This window comes from Gorilla gorilla, chromosome 10, assembly GCF_029281585.2.
Source record: "Gorilla gorilla gorilla isolate KB3781 chromosome 10, NHGRI_mGorGor1-v2.1_pri, whole genome shotgun sequence".
Taxonomy (NCBI): Eukaryota; Metazoa; Chordata; class Mammalia; order Primates; family Hominidae; genus Gorilla; species Gorilla gorilla.
This window is the reverse complement of record NC_073234.2, coordinates 132,978,909-132,997,021: the sequence shown is the minus strand read 5'-3', so window position 1 is coordinate 132,997,021 and position 18,113 is coordinate 132,978,909. Positions and strand designations below refer to the sequence as shown.

Here is an 18,113-nt window from a genome sequence, read left to right as displayed (position 1 = left end):
GGACTCAGACACCAGGTGGTGGTGGTCTTTTCAAAAACGGGAAAGTGGGCCAGGCACGGTCGCTCCTGCCTGTGATCCCAGCACTTTGGGAGGCTGAGGTGGGAGGATCACCTGAGGTCAGCAGTTAGAGACCAGCCTGGCCAACATGGTGAAACCCCATCTCTACTAAAAATACAAAAATTAGCCAGTCGTGGTTGTGGGTACCTGTAATCCCAGCTACTAAGGAGGCTGAGGCAGAAGAATCACTAGAACCTGGGAGGCAGAGGTTGCAGTGAGTGGAGATTGCTCCATTGCACTCCAGCCTGGGTGAAAGAGTGAGACTCCATCTAAAAAAAAAAAAAAAGTTGGGGGGAAAGCGATTTTGAGGGTGAGTATGTGAATATTAGAATAAATACATTCATATATCTTCACTAGATCCTGAAGGTTTTTCTAGTTTAGTATAACCTTTTTTTTTTTTTTTTTTTTTCGAGACAGAATCTCACTCTGTTGCCCAGGCTGGAGTCCAGTGGCACAATCTCAGCTCACTGCAACCTCCACCTCCTGAGTTCCAGTGATTCTCATGCCTCAGCCTCCCAAGTAGCTGGGATTACAGGCATGAGCCACCACACCCTGCTAACTTTTGTATTCTTTTTTTAGTAGAGATGGAGTTTTGCCATGTTGGCGAGGCTGGTCTTGAACCCCTGACCTCAAGTGATCCGCTCAACTCTGCCTCCCAAAGTGCTGGGATTATGGACGTGAGCCACTGCATCATTTTTTTTTTTTAAGCAGGGGTGGGACCAGGTGGAATGGGTGATGGAGGAGAGTGGTGGTGACAACTTTCCTGTGATGTCGTCCCTCACATCCTCTCCAATGTCCTACCTCTAGCCGCCACATACCAGCCCTTCATCTGCTTTGCTGCCATTGGTGCAGTGCCCTCACCACTCACTGGTCCTACCAATATCAGCTGCTACCTGGAGACACTCCTAGCAGGGCATCTCCTATCTCTATCTCATCCGTCACCACCACCACTGCCTCCAATTGTAACTTAGAGAGAAGACTCCCCCAGGTCTCAGCTATGTCATGCTGCTTTATCAGATGCAGGGGCATTTCTTCCTCTTCTGCCTGGGATCAGCATGTTCCTTCCCCTGGAGGAAGACTCCTCCAGGTCTTCTCTCTGCTTTGATAGAGTGACAACTAGAAAATCAAATTCTTTAATCCAGACAGAAGCAGGGAGAGGAAAGAGTTAATTTTTCTTTTCCTCTGCCCCCATGAGTTGACCCAGATTTCAGAAGTTGCATGTAGAGACATTGCCCCCTCATGGACTATTCTACGAAGAGACAGTGAGGGGTTGAAAGAACACAGTCTTGGGTGATCATCTTGACTGGGCTGCTTGCATGTCCTCCTTTTCTGGCTCTTCTCTTCTGCAAAACGGGGATCAAAACAATGCATGTCACAGGGTGCTAGGATTAAGTGGGCAGTGGGGTGACACCAAGTGGTTATATGTATTTTGGCTTGGAGACTACAGACCATTTGTCTAAGGATTCCTACCACGTAAGTGGCAGAAGGGGATCTTGAATCCTGGTCTTCTGGCTCCATGGAAAAAATCTTTCTGCTGATTAGCCAAGAAAATGAGTTTCACAGCTCTAAATCAGGACTTGGCACACTTTTTCTTTAAAGGGCCAGGTAATAATTATTTTTTGTTTGGTGGACCATACTGTCTCTGTTACAACTACTCCTGTTGTCATAGACAGTGTGTCAATGAGTGGGTGTGGCTGTGTGCCAATGAAACTTTATAAAATTAGACAATGAGTTGAATTTGGCCTGAGGGTCAAGTTTGCCAACTCTGGCACTAAGTCATAGTCCATACAGAGCTTTGTCATATTCTAACTGATGTGTTAAATTCAAAAGGCAGAGTGATGATGACAATGACAAAAACAATAATAACAATACTACATCAGGCACTTGGCAGAGCACTGTTCCAATTATATCACCCCACTTAATCCTCCTACCAATCTTATGAGGGAGATACAATGACCTCTTTTTTTGTAGGAGAAACCGAGCCTCAGAAAAGTAAGAGTACCAAGATCCCATAGCTCGTAAGTGGCAGAGCTGGTGTTTGTCACAGGTGTGCTCACGTCAAAGCCCCATGCTCTCTCTCCCACACTCCACTGGGCAAGTTGATTGCCCTTGAGGCCCTTCCTGTTCAGAAATAAAGTATGCTACTCTGTCTCCAGAGGAGGTCCACACTCAAGGTCTTGTCTCTAACTTAAACTCCACACATGCATGAATTGCGTTGACCCTAATACTTGCATTCCTGCAATGGACAGGAACTGAGGCCATAGTCTCAATAGCTTAGCCATTGCCCATTGTTTTGTCTCAATGTCATGGGAGCCCCAGGAAACTTCTCTGAAATCCCTGTATATGATCTCTTCCATCAAGAATCCTTGCTCACCCCTAGCATCTCTTATCACTGTCAGTCCCCTCTGCCTTATTTCTTCCCCGATGACGTGAAACCAAAGCCCACCCTGGTCTATGCACTCACCAGTTTCAAGGGATTCCAGGGAAGCCTCCATAGCCTTCAAGGGCCCCAGATGATGATGTTTGGATCTTGGGAGGTGAGTTATCATTGTTTCAGGGAGAAAATTATGTCCAACTCCATGAAGAAGTGCTTGGCCCTGAAGCATCATGGAGCTGTAACCTTTAGAAACTGCACATAATTAAAATACTTTCAGATCTGATATATTTGAGTTGGATATTAAAGCAAATAGAGTTATCCTCTGCTATGTGAATGATATCATGAGCAGCTCTAGTCTAGGATTGGTTGGCGCCTTGGATAAATCAGTGGGATTTTAGCTGGTGACTGGCCTGTGACTCCAAAGAAAAGTTTAATGATCTAAGTTTTATTAGTTTCAGTTACCTTTAGGCTCAATGAATTTGCTAGTTGATTTGAATGCAGCACCTCTGCTGAGTTCTCACTCAGTCTGTCATGTCCCTGGGCTGGAAGCTTAAGGGCAGTTTGGAACTTCCAGTTCCTCTGTGGTATTTCTGAGGATGAGCTCTTGGGTTCAAACCTGAGCTTTAGCACCTAAAAGGGAATTATGGAGACTAAGTGAAATAATACATCTAAATCACATAATCTAGGTCCCACTGGGTAATAGGTGCTTAATAAAAGTTAGCTATTATTTTTAATAATGTTATGTGCTCAGAGGTCTTTATCTCCATGGAAACATTTAGGGCAGAGTAGCTCCTTATTTATCCAACAGGGTTTAGCGATTCAAAGACTGCAATAAACTATTTCTTGTGGTCCTTTTCAACTCTAGACTGGCATGGCTTTTAAGATAATTTTTACATTTATCTCAGAAGGGGACATGGTATGGAGCTGGATAGAAGGCTTTACTTGTATAGGAAACTGGGTTCAACTCTAGAGTTCATGATATTTGGTGAACTTTAGCTATATGACTTTGAACAATTTAGTTATCCTTACTTTCCTTATCTGTAAACTATGGATACAAACTCATAGATTGTGTGGATTAAATGAAGACATAGCTGCAAGATACATACGATAAATATGTCTGAGCATTGCTCTCATGCTCAGAATACTCTGTGTGCATTATCCCACTTAGTCTTCAAACAACACAATGAGGTACAGTGGGCACTGATATTTACTCACAGTTTTTGCCTGAGAACACTGAAGCTCATGGGGTTGTCACTTGCCCAAAGACACACAGCAGGTCACATCCCACATCTACCTCAATTTGCCATCTGTGAAACAGTTATAATGTGTACTTTCTTCCCTACCACACAGAGTATTTTGGGGATAAATAAGTTCAGATTTGCTCTGAGTGTGATAAAGTTATCTCTACGATCTCCCAGGGCCATGTAAGTTTCTCATTAATCAGAAAAACACCAGGTTCAGCCAGGACTTGACTATCGGTCCATTCATTTGTTCCTTCATTCATTTGTCCATTAAACACACATTTAATATTCTTTGAGCAGATCCTGAGCTCGACACTTGGGGATACAGTGACAGATGAGACCCAGGCCCAAACCCCAAAAGCTCCCAGCCTAGTATCATTTGTCCCCATAGCAGATACATCGCAAAGAATAATTTTTTAAAACTGGCTTTGCCTTCTTCCTATGGCTACCTTTTTATCCTCCCCTGCTTGGGTTTGGGAATGCAAATCCCATGAAAATTTCTTCAGGAACTGTCCTCTAAGATCAGTCTATGCCACAGCAGATATTCCAGTGCTACGAGTTGGTAGGTTTGGGACAAAACCCTTCTTTATGGCCAAGGAAGTAAAAATACTCTCTTGGCTTCTGAAAAATAATACAGGCTGTGGGGCCAATGAGTACACCCCCTTTGCTTTTCCCAGGGACATTGAGGAGTGATGGGATGTGGATTTTTTATGAGGGGCTGTGGGTGGGATCATGATAGCTCCGGTGGGAAAGGCCTGGGCTGGGAGAATGACCTTGGGAAGGAATGGTCTTGTCAGGGTTAGAGCTGTAGCATTGGACCTGGGTAGGGGTTGGGGTGATGGAGCATTGATGCAGGGATAGGGAGGCGGGGAGGCCCTCCCTGTTTTTTCCAGTTACAGCCTGGCAGGCTATTTTCCCCTGGACCGCCAGAGGGAGCTCTTAAATGCATACTGCCCAGCACAGCGTCCTGCTGCTTCCATTCTAACGCACATCGGGGCTCCCATTGCCTTAAAACAACCCCAACGTTGGTACGGTTTCATTTTCCTCATGGACTCTTATTTCTTGGCTCATTTACTTTCTGATTTCCCCCTGTCGACTCTAAACTCGGGAAACATGGTTATCTTGTTCACCGTATCCCCTTGAAACCATGCCTGGAACAAGATAGGTGCTGTGTCAGTTTCCCATGGCTGCTGTGACAAACGGCCACCAACTCAGCGGCTGAAAACAACACAGATTTATTATCTTACAGTTCTGGAGGTCAGCAGTCCGAAATGGATGCCAATGGGATTAAGATCAGGGTGTCGGCAGAGCTGGTTCCTTCTGGAAGCTCTAGGGGAGAATCCATTCTCGCCTTTTCTAGCTATGTGCCTTGGCTGCTGTCCCCTCTCCTCCTTCAAAACCAGCAGTTGCATCCCTCTGACCTCGGCTTTCATTGTCACGTCCACTTCTCTGACCTCTGACTCTCACCCTCCTCCCTCCATCTTATAAGGGCCCTATGGTGACATTAGTTCCACCCGCGTAATCCAGGGTAACTTCTCCATCTCAAGATCCTTAACTTGATCACGTCTTCAGCATCTCTTTTTGCCGGATAAGATGACATACTCCCAGCTTCCAGGGATCAGGACGTGGGCATCTTTTGGGTGGGAGAGGAGCATTATGCTATTACATCACTTCCCAGGCCTCCTTGGTCCTTCCCAGACAGAGGTAGGTAGGAGGCCTTGGCAGTATAGGATGGGTTGAGCAGGGTGTTGGAGGGAACTCTGGACTAAAAGCATCCAGTTTGTTTCTGTCTGCAGTTTAAATCCCAACTCAGTCACTTATCAGCTCTAGACAATTGCATATTGCTTCTAAGCCTCAATATTTCCATCTGTGAAAGGGAGATGAAATTCACTTCCATTAATTGAGCCACAGCTCAATTAAAAATCCCTGTTCTGGCATTTACTTGCATTTACCTTGGGCAGTCGGGATAACTTTTTAATTTCCTTGTTGAAATGGCACTAATGATCATGGCTGATGCGCTATGTGTGTGTATACTCTGTAGTGTTTGTATTAATGGGATAATATATGTCAAGGGTCTGTTTGACAGTAGTGCTTGGCACACGGTAGCACAACAGACAGCAAATCTACTATATTTTTCTTCTTTCTTTCTTTCTTTTTTCTTTTCTTTGTTTCTTCTTTTTTTTTTTTCGGAGTTTGGCTCTTGTTGCCCAGGCTGGAGTGCAATGGCGCGACCTTGGCTCACTGCAACCTCCACCTCCCAGGTTCAAGTGATTCTCCTGCCTCAGCATCCCGAGTAGCTGGGATTACAGGTGCCCGCCATATACAAAAATAATTTTTTGTATTTTTAGTAGAGACAGGGCTTCACCATGTTGGCCAAGCTGGTCGCGAACTCCTGACCTCAGGTGATCCACCTGCCTTGGCCTCCCAAAGTATTGTGATTACAGGTGTGAGTCACCGCACCCAGCCATATTTTTCTTATTTCTTATTTTCTTCTTTCTTCTCCTCCTCTTCCTTTCCTTTATCGTCACCCATTTTTACCTGTGTCTCTGTGTATATCCTCACGTATTTTTCCCGTGCCTAGCTCATCCGTCAGGGAGCTTTCAAATTCACCAGGTCAGAGCCTGATTTTTCATCAAGAAGCTGTGTGTGGTGTGGATGCTTTGTTAATGTTGGTTCCTTCTGTTGGGCCTTCTGTTTGTCCCTCTGACTGCTAAGGTGATTCCAAAGACCAGGGTTCCTGGCTTTTCCCTCTTCTGTGCAAAGCCCCTTCTGGGCAGATGCATTTCTCAGAAGACATCAACAGCTAGACCTGTGCAAGGGGAGAAGAATCCTCCCTCCTTCCACCTCTTTCTCTTTCTATGCACTAGAAATGAAAATATCTATGGAGAAATGTCTATTATTCTACTCCTGAGACCATAGGCACCAGGGATGCACAAACTTCTGCCTTTGTGTCTGCATGACTTGTTATCAGAAAATTAGAGTAGAAAAGAAGCTTTTGTTCAGCTATGGAGACATCTTAATAGGTGCTTTGATTGTTAAGCAGAAGTTTCTGTATCGGTTTAATTGCTGTAAATGTTGTTTGCCTTCTCTGTTATGATAAGGCCTGGATTTTCATATATTTTTTCCCCTTCCCTTTCAACAGTTTTCCATTGCTTTAAGGCTTGCATTGGCAAGTTTAATAAAATCCAAACGAAGAAAGCAAAGAGAGGATCTCAAAGTTCAAATCTTCTTGCCCACGTAGGAAGCTGTGTGGAGGTTATTATTGCTTGAGACTGATGATGCTGCAGCCACTTAATGTAATTGACAGAATTCACCCCTTCAACCAGATATTGGGAAATGAGACCAAACTACTAAACTTAATTACATCTATTTTTTGAAAGGAGCTGTAATTGAGAATAACTGAATAACTAGGCTATGAACCTAATAGTGAGATGTGCTTATAATAAAAGAGGATTTGTTCTCTGCTGAGTTGAGCCTCAGAAGCACCATCTGGGGGATTTTTGGTGGAGGGGTGGTGATAATAAGGGAGGGAGTTGGCTAGACAAGCAGAGAAGCATCTAGATCAGGAATTCTCTACCTTGGTGCTATTGACATTTTGGGATGTTTAATTCTTTATTATGGGAGTCTGCATTATAAGATGTTAAACAGTATCCCTGCTCTCTCCTCACCAGATGCTGGTAACACACACACACACACACACACACACACACACACACACACACACACACAGTGTGACAACCAAAAATGTCCCCAGACATTGCCAGATATCCCCTAGAGGGGAAGAGCACTCCTCTGGTTGAGAACGGGGGTGTGGGGGCTCCTGGAAGACTTTCAAACAATTGCAGAGTTATTCATTGAGAATCTGCAGGTGCCTGGCTGTGTAGCCTTTAGCAAGTCACTAAACTTCTCTGAGCTCCTTTTGTTTTCCTTTGCACAACGGGAATAATGATAGCCTGACCACACAGAGGAATAGCTTCCAGGTATAAAATGCATAGCATAATGCCTAGCACCTATTGAGTAATCAATAAACTTGGTGTTTCTATTATAATAATCTTGGATTCAGCAAACATGTATTAAGTACTTTGCTTCAGGCACTATGCTTTGAGGTGGTGATGGAAAGATGAGATGTGGTTCCTGCTCTTGCAGAGGTGGAAAATGTATGTGGACCTGTTGGTACAATCTTATTCTTCACCCGTGGCAGACATTGCTAATCAGTTTCAGTGCCCTTTCCTGTTGAGCCTCAGAATCCATTTTAACACACTTCTTTGGGCAGCCACTACTAGTGGCCCCTGAAATGAAACCCATTTAGCACTCCTAGTTTTGTAGATTTCCTTGTGAGGACGCTAACCCTTCCTCTCCAGCGCCATCCTCCCATTCCCACCCACCCCTCGCACTGGAGAAAGCACCTTAAGGAGTTAATGGGTGGAATCCCTCCTCCCACATCTGACTTCAGTCCCCAAAAGAGATAGGAATGGAAAGAATGCTCTCTTAAAAATTTTTTTTTCTCTTGTCTTTTCTATTTCCCTCAGAAATGGAAACAAGTAGTAAAATGTGCTTGAGGTTGATGACATTTAGTTTTTAGTTAAACTAAAGGAATCCCACAGGCTATAATTCTGATTGATAAATCATGCTGTCTCCCTCTTAGGTTTTCTCTGCCCTTTGGGGCTTGGAAAATCATTAGCTCTCTCATAAAGGATCCCAGCTTTACAAGGGCAGAATTGGGATTTCTGGAAACAGCTTTCAGACGGCTGCTGACGGTGTCATTAGACAGAATAGAGGAGCGAGTAGGTTGGGGGTTAAATGCTCTGTGATAGGTTCTGACATGCCCGGCTCCCCGAAGAGAGTGCCACTCCACAACAATTGCTGTGAAAAATGAGGCATGCATTTGCAGCTCCAAAAACAGGGAGCTGGCTCCATCCATCTGGCCTAAGAAACAAGAACGGGCGTGTAGGGTCAGGCACTTGCTTCTTCTCTCCGTCCCCTGGAGATTCCACAAGCAGGACGAGTTCCTTGCTGCCATTGTTTCACAGCTCTCTGGGGCCTGCAAGCTCTGCCAGGAGGATGGTGTGGGCAAAGGGGAGTAGGGCGGAGGTGGGACCTGGTGCACAGGGTCTTCAGGAGAACCAGAACTCAGTCTGTAATGGAGTGATAGTACAGTTCGCTGAGATTTAGCCTAAGGGATGAAAGAAGAGACCAGATGGGGACAGGCATCTCATCTGAAGTCATTTTTTTTGTTTCTTCCTCATTGCCGTTCATCATGCATCCACCCACCCACCTGTCTATCCACTCACCTACCCATCTTTCCATTCACCCATACGTCCATCCATCCATCCATCCATCCATCCATCCATCCATCCATCCACTCACTCACCCACCCATCCATCTGTCCATCCACCCACCCATCTATCCATCTATTCATCCATCCACCCACTTACCCACCCACCTATCCATCCATTCATCCACTCACCCACCCACCTCTCCATCTACCCACCCGTCTATCCATCTATCCATGCATCCATCCACTTACCAACCCACCTATCCATCCATCCATCCATCTACTCACCCACCCGCCTATCCATCCATCCTATCCATCCTGCCCATCTATCCACTCATCCATCCACCTACTTACTCTAGCATAACTTTAGGTGGTACGTGGTTGGACATTATTAAAATAATTATCTATAATATACAGAAATTGATACGGCTTTCTGCATAGGGTTTGCTTTTAAAATAAGTGTACTTAAACAAAAAAAAAATTGGAATCAGCCTAAAATGTTAAATAAATAACTTGGCAATTGTACAGAGGCATGGCAGAAATGAGAAAAGCATCACTTGCATGGCTGGCACTGGGAATCCACTGCACTCTAACTTTCATGCAAGGGCACATGTTCATTTCAGGTTCCTCGAACCCAAAATCACAGCTGCTGTGCAGCTTCTAGGGTATATAACCTAGAGCAAGTGACTTCCCCTCTCCAAGCCTCAGTTTTTTCTTCTGTAAGGTTAGGACGCTAGCAACCCCTATTCTTGGGTTTGTTTTGAGAATGTAGCAAGCTAAGGCATGCGAATCACTTAGCACATGCTTGGCACACACCAAGCACTCCGTAAATGGAAATGATGCTCACTTTTATTCATTCCACAGCTGGCTTCATTTAAGGCATCCCCTGGCAGCCCTGCCCAGGGGCCCTTGCGTCAGTTGAGGTGACAAGCTAAACCAGTGTTCCACTTGGCTTTGGTTTAGCAAGTGATGGCGACTGGTATCCTTCCTGAGGGTGATGAGCCCCCCTTTTCCTTCCAGGGCTTGCCAGAGCCCACCCCAGTCTCTGACCCTCTGTGTAACAGGCTGTTCTCTTCTCTCTGTAGACACACTGTCAGTGCCACGCTGGTCCCCGCAGATCCCTCGCAGAGATCTCGGCAACTCCATCAAGCACAGGTAGGCTGGATTCCTATGTGCACTGGTGCCTACTTCTCAGCTCTGTGAGGGGTGGGGGCTCTGGCCCCTGCCCTGGGGTGAGAGAAGGCTAGGCTATTGAGCTCCAGCACCTACATCACCATGTCCCTTTCTCCTCTGCCAGGCTAAACTTTAAAGTGGCAACCAGGGGACTGAGACATCTGCTTCTTACTAATCTGACCCTTATAAAATTAGCACATAGCAGTTAAAAGCCAGGGCTTTGGAGTCAGACTGACCTGTGTTCCAATCCCAGCTAGTAAAGCTTTGCAACCTTGAGGAAGTTACTTAACCTTTCTGAGGCTCAATTTTTTCTTTAGATAATTCTGCCTACCTATGGGGTGACTGTGCAGATTAAACGAGATAATATATGTAAAGTGCTTAGCACAGGGCCTGGCACATAACAAACACTTAATAAATAGTATCATTCTGAAGATTAATGCTTTATGTCCTAATTTTTGGTCTTCTCACCCAGAATACACAAGACTGCAGGTGCACATTCTCTGGTGTGGTGGAGTTCAGTCCAGAGCTCTAGCCCTGCTGGGTGCATGGGACAACCTCTCCAGGGCTATACCTGCCCTTTTAGGGAGGGGGGTTTGCATATACCAGGCATCCCTTATAAGAAGTCCTTTAACTCCCTGAATTAGCTTTCCCCATTTTGTCTTGGTAGTTGCAGTTTCCTCACAATCTTAGCAGGGTGAGCGGGGCAAATGTGCTCATGGCCATTGGACAGATAGGCAGACTGAGGCCCTGGAAGATTAAGCGATAGGTTGAAAAGCTAATTAGCCTCAGTACTTTGTGTTCTTTTGACACCCTGCTGAGTTTTCCTAGCACCAGGGCCTCTGTGAACTCACTGGAGGACCTGTTCCCTTATTCATGGATTCTTTCCTCTTATATTTCCAGAGTTTCTGTGGCACGGTTGCAGCTCTGACCAAGACATAAGGCCTGTTCCCTTGGGGAGCTCGTGGTCTAGGGGAGGGTCAGATAGTTAACAGACCATGACAGTATGGAGAGATCAGGGTGACAAGGTGGGGTGATACCAGGGGCAGATGCATCACCATAGCTGGGGGCATGGAGGAGATGAGCATTCTCACAATGGGGACTCATGGAATGACATCTCATCAACAGTTTTTGAAAGAAGTATGTTGGCAGGATAGTTGTTAAGGCTTAAATGAGAAAACGTTGGAGGAAGCAGTGAGAAGTGTGTGATAGACACGTCAATGGTCAGGCCTTGAGCTGCAGAGAGAAAGGCATCAAAGACAAGGGCCTTTTTTTGTATTTTCCTCCTCACTGCTCTCTGGCTCTGCTCCACCCCGGATTGGCCACGCCCCTTGATCAACCGTGCCCCCTGGACTGGCCCTGCCCCTGGCTCATCCCCATTCTTGGATTGGCTACGCCCCAGGCTCAGCCACGCCCTTGGCTCGGCCACACCCCTGGGTCAGCCACTCCTCTGGCTCAGCTCGGCCCCTGGATTGGCCATGCCCCTGGCTCAGCCCCACCCCCTAGATCGCCCAGCCCCCAGGCTCTCTGGTAGTCCCTAAGATTCAAAAGCTGATGCCCAGAGGAGGGAAACAACCTATTAATTTTAGGAATGTCTTCCCAGAGGAGCTGAGACTTGGGATGACCTGCTACTCTTCAGTCTCTGCCTATGTTTCTCCCTGGGCTTAATGCCAGGAGGTAGAGAGAACTGGACTCACCCCAGCCTTGGTGAAGAAAAGAAATTAAAATCCCATCTGCTGCCATCAGAGTCACTTCAGCCAGAGCTGGGGAAGAGGCAGAGCTGATCCCAAGCACAAGATAGGTCTGGAAAGGAGAAAAAACTGTCACCCACTGCTTATGAAGCCTGCCCGCCACTCCTATGTGGCTGGCTGATGAGTGAAATACACGCTCCTTCGCCGCCATTCCCCAGAGCTGCCAAATTCTGCAAAACAGAGTCTGCTAAACTCACTGGCTCTGCTGAAGGGAAAGAAGGGCTTGACCAATTCACAAATCCAAAACCAGAGAAGGAGAGTTTTCTTGGCAGTAAGCGTCTTTGCTCAGAATGTTGCTATTTGCTTAGATTTGGAGGCTTTGGGCTGTGGCTTATTCTGTTTGGAGAGTGACTGACCCAAATCAGGCAAAACGGTCCAGCAGAGGGATGCAACCTTTCCCTCGAAATTCTCAGACTCCAAGTTATATAATCACTTCCGATTTCCCTTTTGACACTCTGAGGCACTGGAGATTAGATATAACTCCTGCTGACGGTGACACAAATTGAAAATTAAAATTAACAGTGACCTGGCAACCTTCAGTACTTTTCTTGGGCCCAGTCCTGCTGCTGCCTCATATCTCTTGGGGAAGAAAGCACCCTGGCAATATCGAGGGGAGATGTGCCCAGGGAGTTAATCGAATGCACCTCTGCTCCAGTTGGTTTATCGCTGTACACGGGAGACCTCCAAACTGCTCAAGTTTGCAGCAAGTGGATGGGGTTGGAGAGCGAGGTGAGCTGATGGTCTGAAGGGCTTTCACTTTCAGGGTTTCTTCTCTGCCACTAAGGTTTGGGGTCTCAGCTCTTTCAGGAGGGGAGGGCTCCCTTTGGTACTCCCCAGGTGATATGACCGGCAAGTGATGGGAGATGGTTCAGCTGGTCCCCCAGGAGGCTCCACCTTGCTTTGTAGCTTTCTACAGGCAGTTCCAGCCCTATCCATTGCTCTGTCCCAGAACTGACCTTGGCATATAGTAGGCCACCAGGCAATATTTGTTGAACAAATGAATGACCCTTATGAAAGTTCAAGGTAATAGTATAGTCACAACCCAATTTATTGAGTGCTTACTATGTACCAGGCACTGTACGAAGCCCTTGACATGCCTGACCTCATTTAATCTCTCCAGCAACCTATGAGGTCAGTACTATCATTATCTGGACTTAACAGATGGGGAAACTGAGGTTCCAGTGGTTTAAGCAACTTAAGATTAAGTTACACAGCTCGAAAGAAACAGGACTGGAATCCAGGGTTCATGTGCTTGCTCTTCAAGTACTTCATCCCTCTAGAGACAGGTCAGTCGCCATTTCCTTAACCTTGAACATTTTCTGTCTCTTTTCCACAGGTTTTCCACCAAGTACTGGATGTCTCAGACGTGCACAGTCTGTGGGAAGGGGATGCTTTTTGGCCTCAAGTGTAAAAACTGCAAGTAAGTGACTGTGCCCTGCAGTGACTTTTCGCAGCACCCAATGTCAGCTAGAACCATGCAGGGCACTGAACAGCCTTTGGGAGTTTGATTTCTTCACTCTTGGGAGAGTTGTTTGCTTTGTTTTTCAGAAATAGATTTGAAACGCACCTGTAAGTTTGGGTAGGGGGTCAAGAGAGAGCAATTCTGAATAAGAACCAGAGCTAATGGAAGATCCTGGAAATGCCTGATGCTGTGTGCTGAGGCACAGTGATACTTCTCGTTTTCATAATATCTAAGGTCAGGGGTTGGCAAATTCTTACTCGAGTTGACCAGATAGTAAATATTTTAGGCTTTGCAGACCATAAGCAGCCGTAAACAATACAGAAACAGTCTTGACAACTTCATTTATTCCAATAAAACTTTATTTGCAAAAACAGACTGCAGGCTGGCTGTGGCCCTCAGCTGTAATTTGCTGATGCCTGAGTTAGAATTTGCCAACTCCTTTTCTCTGTCTCTCTTTTTTTTTTTTTTTTTTTTGAGATGGAGTCTTGCTCTGTCACCCAGGGTGGAGTGCAGTGGTGTGATCTTGGCTCACTGCAACCTCCACTTCCTGGGTTCAAGCAATTCTCCTGCCTCAGTCTCCTGAGTAGCTGGGACTACAGGCCTGTGCCACCGTGCTGGCTTTTTTTGTTGTTGTTGTTGTAATTTTAGTAGAGACTTGGATTTACCATGTTGGCCAGGCTGCTCTCGAACTCCTGACCTCAAGTGATCCTCCCCCGTCAGGCTCCAAAAGTTTTGGGATTGCAGGCGGGAGCCACCGTGCCTGGCTCCCAAGCCTTTCTCTCCTTTTTCTTTCTCCTCATGGTACCTTTTTAAACCAGCCTTGTAATTATCCCCATTTTACAGATGTGAAGGCTGAGTCTAGCAATGAAAAGTCACTGTGAAGAAGTGACAGTCAGGACCTGAACCCAGATCCCTAACTCCTTTTCTGCTCACCTTCTGTAGTATCATATTGGTCTGGAGTTTTGATGAGAAGGCCATACCACCCAAGCTCCGCCTCCCCAAGCTTCCTTTCTTTTCCACACCCCCATTCAAGGTCGTGGCTAGCAAAAGGTAGGGAGGAAGAAGAAAACTGAGACACCAGATGTGGGCTCTGGAGTCAGACTAAGCTGGTTTTAAATACTGGCTCTGCTACTTGGCAGCTTCCTGACCTTGGGCAAGTCACTTCACATTTCTGTCCCTAGTATTTTCATCTGTGTGAAAGGAATAATAATTGATATGGTCTGGCTGTGTCCCCACCCAAATCTCATCTGAATTGTAGCTCCCACTATTCCCACATGTTATGGGAGGGACTTGGTGGGAGATAATTGAATCATGGGGGTGGTTTCCCCCATACTGTCCATGTGGTCGTGAATAAGTCTCATGGGATCTGATGGTTTTATAAGGGGAAACCCCTTTTGCTTGGTTCTCTCATTCTTCCTTGCCACTGCCATGTAAGAAGTGCCTTTTGCCTTCCACCGGGATTGTGAGGCCTCCCTAGCCGCTTGGAACTGTGAGTCCATTAAACCTGTTTTTCTTTATAAATTACCCTGTCATGGGTATGTCTTTATCAGCAGCATAAAAACAGACTAATATAATAATCTTGCCTGCCTTGGGTGGCAGTGAGCATTTGATAAATCAGCACACTTGAGAACATAACACAGTGCCTGGCTCAGTCCAGTCCTTTGTAAGAAATTGCAATGCCTTGCTGTCTGGCCTCAATCTCTCCCCCTCTCTCTCTCTCCTTCTGTAAACATGTATTACATACCCCTTCAGGTCCAATACTATAAAATAGTAACAGTCAACTTTATGTAATAGTTACAGATGAATGTGCATCTGTTTGCTTTATAGAAGTCATTTAGTTTAAAAGATTCTGAGAACTCCTCCTTCTGCTCTAGGCTTGCTCTTCCTTGTCTAGTCCAGGCAGAGGCCTCTCATTTAGGCCCTTTCAGGCCTCCCCACATCCCTGCCCCAAGATAGAAGTGAGAGAATGGCAAGGGCAAGCTCTCATTCTACCCACTCTGCCCCACCCCTGTCCATATCCTCCACCTGGCAGTCTCACCTGAGTAATGATAAGGTTGAGCATCCTTTCCTCCTGGAGTTGTGGGGAGCCTTAAGCCCCAGTGGTATAAAGAGAAGCACAGGCCAGATGCAGAGTCTCATACCTGTAATCTCAGCACTTTGGGAGGCTGAGGCAGGAGGATCACTTGAGCCCAGGAGTTTGAGACCAGCTTTGGCAACATCATGAGACCCCCATCCACACACACACACACACAAATAAATAAAATTTAAAAATTAGCCAGGCATGATGGTACATGCCTGTTGTCCTAGCTACTTGGGAGGCTGGGGCAGGAAGATCACTTGAGGACAGGAGTTCAAGATCAGCCTGGGCAACGGAACTAGACCCTATCTCTACAAAATAAATTAAGGTAAAAAATTAGCCAGGAGTGATGGCACATACCGTGGTCCTAGATACTTGGGAGGCTGGGGCAGGAGATTCACTTGAGCCCAGGAGCTTGAGGTTGCAATGAGCTGTGATTGCACCACTGCGCTCCAGCCTAGGCAACAGAGCAAGACCCTGTCTCAAAAAAAAATTTTTTTTAAGGAGAAGCAGGGGCAATAATTGCCAAGCATTAGTAATTCAAGGCCACCTTCCTTGCCTTGGTGAACCTAGGCTCTCAGGTGGTCTTTCTGACAACAAAAGGCACAAGACTGGGCCTTTAGGTCTGGCCTCCAGGCTGACTGATTTTCTCCATACACCAGCAGCTCTGAAGTCTGAAGATACAGACTCATCTGTATCTAGTCCCACCACATTCCGTGGGGGTAATGGCAACTCTTACATCCTCATACCTGCCGTGTGGAGGCTTTGAAGGCAGGTAATTAGATGACAGGGATGTAGCTGGGGTAGTGAGGCTGAACACTTCCCAAGCCGTTTTAATTTTCAGCACTAGAGGCAGAACTCAGAAGTAGCCTTTGCTAGTGCTCTCTGTTCTAAAAGTCATGAGCAAAGCCTTAGGCCCTGCCAAGGGTTGGGAGAGGAGGTTGTGGGAAGGATAGGGATAGGGTGGGGGGGTAAGCTTCAAGAACACAGACTTTGGAAGCAGTCAGAACTGAGTTTGGGTCCCAGCTCCATTACTAAACTCTTGTGTGAGCTTAAGCAGAGGTGTGCCATCATAGGGCTCAGTGTCTCTCTCTACAACACAAGTGTGACATTAGTGCCCACCACAGGGCTGTTGGAAGGAGTCAATTAAATGTCCATGCTCCAGATTGCAATGTTTTATCAGAGAACATTCCTCCCTGTTCCATCTTGTGCAAAAATGACTCCTGGCATATAAGAGACAAAATTCAAAACCAAAAATTCAAAACATGAAGATCTGACATGCTTCAGGAGTTTTGACATGGTGCTTGCAGAAACTACAACAGAATTGAGAGCTATCTCCAGTACATAATTATGAGCATGCATTGCTAATATCACCAGTTGAAGTTGAGACGTGTTCTACAACTAAATTCCTGCAGTTTTTGCATTAGTTATAGTGAGGATAGAGGGTTATTTATATGTGTTTTCCAAGATTGGCAGAATTTTGGATGCACTTATGAGCTGATAGAAGGGTTGGATGAGGGCTAGAAATGGGAAATGTACAGACCCCACTGTCAAGGAGTTTACAGGAGACACACCTATGGAAACTGAATGTCAATAAAATGAAAGTGTACACATAAAGAGCTGTGACAGGTGACATTTCAGAGAGGTGACACCAAGGATGGGGAGGCAGCTTCTTGTAGAAAATGAGCGGAACCGTTTTTTCACTTATTCAACTAATATTTATTGAGCACCTGCTCTATATACACCATGCACAACTCTAGACGCTGGGGAAACAAGAGTGAATAAAAGAGACAAAATCCCTTCCCTAGTTTCTATGCTGGGGCATGGGTAGGAGTTGGGCAGACAGTAAGTAAATTAGTAAATTAGGTCATATAAGATGATGCAAAATGCTAAGAAGGTGGACAAAGCAGAGAAGGATCAGGATGGGGGCTGCAGTTTCAATTAAAGTGTTGAGGGATTGTCTCATACCTGAGTGAGAACTTTGCAAAAGTAGTAGTGTGTGATCTGGGTCATTTCCTGTCCTCTGAAAGCCCTTCCCGAAGCCTGGATTTGATCCTTCCCTGGAGGGAGTGATTTTTTTTTTTTTTTCACCCAGAGCAAATCCAGTTCTGTTACTGCCAGAAACTCCCTGGGTGACAGGGATTGGACTGGCCTCATGCTATTCTACACATGGTCCCTGGACCAGCACCATCAGCGTCACCTGACACCTGGCTAGAAATGCACATTTTCGGGGCCCACTCCAGACCTGCCAAATCAGAATTTGCATTTTAAGATGGTCTTAAATGCAGCGGCTGTGTTCCCACCCAAATCTCATCTTGAATTGTAGCTCCCATAATTCCCACGTGTTGTGGGAGGGACCCAGCAGGAGATAATTGAATCATGGTGGCCATTTCCTGCATACTGTTCTTGTGGTAGTGAATAAGTCTCAAGAGATCTGATGGTTTTATAAGGGGAAACCCCTTTCGCTTGATTTTTCATTCTCTCTTGTCGCCGCCTTTGGGCTTCCACCGTGATTATGAGGCCTCCCCAGCCACGTGGAACTGTGAGTCCGTTAAACTTCTTTTTCTTTATAAATTACCCAGTCTCAGGGATGTCTTTAACGGCAGCATGAAAGCAGGCTGATGCAGTCCTAGCGATTCTTTTGCACATTAAAGTTTGAGAAACACTTCTCTAGGTGGTCTCGAAATTTCTTTCCTGAGCTAC

General features: G+C 46.0%; 1 protein-coding gene across 3 annotated transcripts in view; it reads left to right on the top strand.

Annotated features, from left to right (window-relative positions):
• KSR2 (kinase suppressor of ras 2) overlaps nt 1-18,113 on the top strand; it is a 517,020-nt gene that overhangs the window by 377,843 nt on the left and 121,064 nt on the right. For all 3 annotated transcript variants that reach the window (XM_055358128.2, XM_019039457.4, XM_055358127.1), the window contains exons 6-7: nt 10,036-10,105; nt 13,208-13,291. In XM_055358128.2, coding sequence (XP_055214103.1) covers nt 10,036-10,105; nt 13,208-13,291 — 154 coding nt within the window. The remainder of the gene's footprint in view (nt 1-10,035; nt 10,106-13,207; nt 13,292-18,113) is intronic.